The sequence below is a fragment of the Thamnophis sirtalis genome, unplaced genomic scaffold, assembly GCF_051295495.1.
Source record: "Thamnophis sirtalis isolate CommonGarterSnake01/CBP01778 unplaced genomic scaffold, rThaSir2_p1.2 scaffold_10, whole genome shotgun sequence".
NCBI lineage: Eukaryota > Metazoa > Chordata > Lepidosauria > Squamata > Natricidae > Thamnophis > Thamnophis sirtalis.
In genome coordinates this window covers 46,323,055-46,328,157 of record NW_028261390.1, presented here as the reverse complement: position 1 = coordinate 46,328,157, position 5,103 = coordinate 46,323,055, and the positions used below count along the sequence as shown (strand labels likewise).

General features: G+C 32.0%; 1 protein-coding gene across 1 annotated transcript in view; it reads right to left on the bottom strand.

Moving 5' to 3' along the window:
* Nucleotides 1-1,027: 1,027 nt before the first annotated feature.
* The window catches only part of CCDC110 (coiled-coil domain containing 110), a 19,537-nt gene continuing 15,461 nt past the window's right edge, over nt 1,028-5,103 (bottom strand). The window contains exon 7 of the mRNA XM_087723691.1: nt 1,028-1,499. Coding sequence (XP_087579817.1) covers nt 1,315-1,499 — 185 coding nt within the window. The 3' untranslated portion in view covers nt 1,028-1,314. The remainder of the gene's footprint in view (nt 1,500-5,103) is intronic.

The following is a 5,103-nucleotide window of genomic DNA, read 5'->3' as shown; positions in this document are numbered from 1 at the left end:
CTTCTCTGAATTGTAATTGCTCTCAAATGAAAATTACTAATAATTTGGGCAACTCTACATTGAAATAAATATTCTTCAGATATTTAAAATGAAAGCTGACAATTTAACTTCTAGTATCACTGTCTGAAATTCCTTTCCCAATTTAGAGCTTCTAAAGCTTTACAGTGGGTGAAAAGTCCCAAGCTTTCTTTTTGCTGCCTCCCAATAGCATGCAATAAAAGTCATCCAGTGAGTTATCAAAGCCCAGAGTTTGTGATGAAAATGAAAAGAACTAAAAAATCAGTTTTAGTCATCATGTCTGTATTTTATCTCTAGATAACAAATAAGAGTTATCTGTCTCCAAATACCAGTTTTGGGAAGCATAGAGAACTGTTCCCTTTCTTTCATACTAATGAGCATTCTTGCTGGCTACTGATTGATTTCTGTAAGAAATATAGCGGAAGTGTTTCTGATCCAACAGATGTTTTTCTATGATGAGTTAAATTGGAAGTAAACCCACTGAAATCATTGCAAGTTCTTTCTAAATAGACGTGTGTGTGTGTGTGCACGCGTGCACGCGCGCTGAATGATCACCTATGACTGTTACATTCTCATTCCAATCTAGAGACAGGATGTACCACCTTTGAAGAGAATGCAATGAAATTTGAGTTTCAGCTGGACTTTAGTGGGATTGTCTTTTAAGCAGAGAATTGGGCTATTTATACATTTATTGATAGATTAAAGTGCTTATAATTATTTTAAAACAATATTTCTGACTGAAATATTGCTAATGGTTTATATATTGTGTTGATACAAGAATTTGGCTGGTGTCTATTAGCATAAATATAACATTCTCCCTGTGGAAAAAAATCTCTTTTAAAATAATGATGTAAAATATACCTGTCTTTTTGTAATTAATGCATAGATACTTTTCATTGATTAAAACTCATATGATTAATCAAGATGTTTAACAACAAACCTAGTTATTACATTTGTCTTTTAAAAATTTGTTTTGCTCTAACTATTAAAATAATAACATATAACAGCATTAAGGAGAAATCATTCTTTATTTAAAGAGTTTTAAATGAAGTTTGATTTAAATTTGAATACATTAGTTGAATCTCAACTTTATCAGAAATGCTATTGCTTCTATTGTATATTTATATATACATACATGAATGAGGTCCTCTTACCTATCTAAAACCACAGATTAATTTCTGCTTCTGCAATTGTTTAATTTACAATAGTTAATCCAATAGTTATTCTTAATCCAATAGTTAATCCAATAGTTATTCTTAAATTGAACAGTCAGAAATATGTCTTTCTTTTAAAGCATTAAGGAATAGAGCAAAAAATACTGCATTTCTTCCACACAATAACAGGAAAGTCCAAGTCACCAGTAATTGCATTGGAACAGCTGATTGTAAAAGTACTATAGTGATTCTTGACTTTGCCATGACTTGTCTTTATACTGAGTTCTTCCTCCAGCGTCGTTTGGATTTCAGCAATTTTTCCATACTCTAGCAAATTGGAAATGTTGGGAAAGTAGTTAAAACAAATTAATTTCTAAGGAAATTGCTATCTAGATGTGATTTCTATATAGACCTTAGAATATAATATAAGCTTTCCCTAGGTAAAGGATAACATAAAGATGTCTTGAGAATGTATTCCTAAGAAACTTTCATGTAGTACGCAGAAAGTCTAATATAATGTAACTTAAGGGTTATTGCATGCTCTTAATTTATAGAAGACATTAATGACCAGAGGTTGCCCTTGAAAGGTAGAAATAAATTATCTTTACAAAATAAACTTGTGTAAAGTCCCTCAAATAATAGTACATTGATGATAAAAAGTGGTAGCTACTGATGGCAATGTTCCAATCTCTATAAGATCATTCAAAATTTGAAACTAATATATATGAAAAGTAATACAATGATGTAAAATCTCTTCCATTATTTAGAAAATCAAAATTAAAAATAGGTTATAGTCTTTTGATATTAACTTCCTACTAAAAATTAATCCTTTCATACCTATACTTTTGTCCAATATCTTTCAAGATAGTTCTTTACATGTACTTTAATTTAAAACCTAGAATTCAATGGTATTTATTCTTAGGAACATGTAGCATTGCAAGCTGAACTAGTTTCCTATTTAAATGTGGAATGGTCCTGATTTGAACGTGTTCAAATTTTCAGTCCTTCAGATTTGAACATAAATTTATTTATTTTTCTTGAAGATAAGGAGTATAAATAATTTGCTGTAATTGTAATATGCCCTTCAGCATTTATAGAAAAATATCCTTAAATTTTGGAACATAGGTGTTTAGTTCTGCTTTCACATACTACATTGTGAGATATGGAGATATGGAAACTTCCCTCTACATCTCTGAAACCCAAGAAACAATTATACAAGAGAGTGAAGATAGAGAAAACCTCACCTCTCACTTTCATGTCATAAGAATAAGGCAGGGGATGAATGAGTGTACTGGGCAAGGGAAATTAGATAGACAATTCAGCTAGTGTAAAGCGCAAGGAGGTAAGGCCTTCTATAGTCGCACAGTATATTTATGAGGGTTTAATCAATCCAGCACATTATAGAAAAAGAGAAAGGAATGCAATTGGGGAGAAAGGAAGATTGAGAGGAGAAAATATCTTTTTTGTTTTAGATGTATTTCAAAATCCTCATGGCATCTATTATTTTTCAAATGTTAGTATATACACACATACACTATTGTTTTCATTTAAGATCTACAAATACATTGGAAATAATTGCTTCCCTTCAACAAAATTATATGTGCGTATATAAAATTGCCTGAATCCTGATATTTATCAGATTGCCTCTATGGTTAGATTTTTGTAAATTAAAATTACTTCACAATGCTGTTATCCTAATACTTGCTATAAGTTATGGATGCTAATTTAGGAACTACATTTTTTGTTAGTAACATATTTATGCAGCAGACTTAGCTTCTGGAGCGGAAGTCCTTCTGTATATACATTGACATAGATATCTATAATGAGAAATTTTCTATACATGAGCAGTAATTTATGAATAAGTATCCATGATACTGAGCCTCGATTCTTGAGACTGATGCTATAAAGATTTCCTGATCCAATTATCAGTAGATTGAAGGCACTGAAAAGATTAATGTGTATCTTTCATGTTCTATCATTTAAAGGAAAATAATTATTCTAAGATACATTTTAATTAGAACTTTAATTATAGTTGCCATTTGGCTCACATGTGGTCAATCATCTATCTTCTCCTTATCTGGAGAAGTTCCAAGGAACTGGTCTATTCACTGTTTCCTTGGTCTTTGCGCATGTATGTTCATCATCCTTTCCCAGACGTTCGCAAGACATATTTTCATTAAAAATATGAAAAAGAATATGTTTCTATGCTTAATATATTAAATTACTTCAATTAGAGTAAATTAGAATATATTATAACATATAAATATGCTTTAAAAATGCGTAATTGCAAGCAAATTTTCTTGATACAGATTTTGTTGATAATAAATGCGAAGCTGGATAAGAGATATAGCAGTTAAATAATAAGAGAGGAAAGATCTGCTAAAATTGTGCTGGAACACAAATAGACAAGTAAATGATAAACCAAGGAAGTTCATTAACATTCCAAAATGTGGGGAAAAAATCAGATTCTAATTACAGTATACTACAGTATACTGTAGTCTATTACAGTATACTACAAGAACACTGTTCATAGAATACTGATTATATAAAAACTAGCAATAAAATACAAAATGGTTGCTTCTGTAATCTGTCTTTAATTGTATATGCATTTGTTTCTATTTTTGTTATATCTTAGTGTGGTCTCCTGGTCCTTTGCTGTTTCCAGGGTGGCCCCCCCAAGCCAGATCTAAGCATCCCTGGGCCTTGAGTTTGACACCCCTGCCTTAGATCTATATTCGTTTCCTGAATATATGAACTTCTAAGTCCCATTAATTTTGCTGACAATTCTCATGTGGTGAATGATAGGATATATACTTGTTTGTGACACTCAGTAACAAATGTGTAGTTTAACTGAAGTAATTGTAATAAAATAATTTGGATCTGGTTAATTTTCAGAAGCACTAGATTTATACTTATAAATAAGGTGGCCAAATTTGTAGCTATAAACATTAAAGGATCAGATAGGATAATCAGAATGCCAACAATGAGAATGTTCTCAATTTTGGGAAATTGTTGAAAAGGAATTTGAAAGATTTGGCACAATTTGTTCATATGAGTGTCTGTTTTAGAGTACTTGGATTTTTACAGTTAAGCAACCCAGTAACATAATATCATTGCTATGTTCATGCAGAACTAAATGGTTGCTGCACATCTCTCTTTTTAAATAAATAAAGGAAAAATAAAGATAAACATTTGAATGTATTGTGTTACCACATGGATAGTGGAAGTGTGCAAATCAGCCCTAACCCTACTGTTTTGATTTAAAAAAAAACTAATCCAGTTTGATAGATTGTGCTGATCTTTAACATTATTTAGATTGGTTCCGAAGGAATGATTGAAAATAACTGATTCAATTTGGATTTTTGAATCTGAAACATTGTTTTTGAGCATGTGTAGCTGCATCTAAGTAGTTCACATTTTTCAGTGATTTATTTATTTTTGAATTCAGAAAACTTCAGAATTCAAAAATTCAGAAGTAGTTTCCTTTATTGAATTGTCACTGAATCAAATTTTGGAATCAAAGTTTCATCCACCTCTTCTAGATGGTTTCCCCCAGTGGTGGGTTTCAAATTTTTTTAGAACCTCTTCTGTAGGTGTGGCCTGTTTTGTGGGAGTGGCTTGCTGGCCATGTGATTGGGTGGCAATGGCTTGCCAGCCATGTGACCGGGTGGGAGTGGCTTGCCAGCCATGTGACCGGGTGGGAGTAGCCAACTTGTAAAATGTGGTGAAACTCACTTAACAATGCTCTTGCTTAGCAACAAAAATGTTGGCTCAGAAACTCTGGCGTTTAAGCACGCAAGTCTTAAAGCTGTCAAGTTACAAGACCCTTGCACCCCTAACCCTTTAGAAAAAAAAACCCAGGGGTGTTCAAACTTGACAGCTTTAAGACTTGTGGACTTCAACTTCCAGAATTCCTCCTCTCACTCTTCAT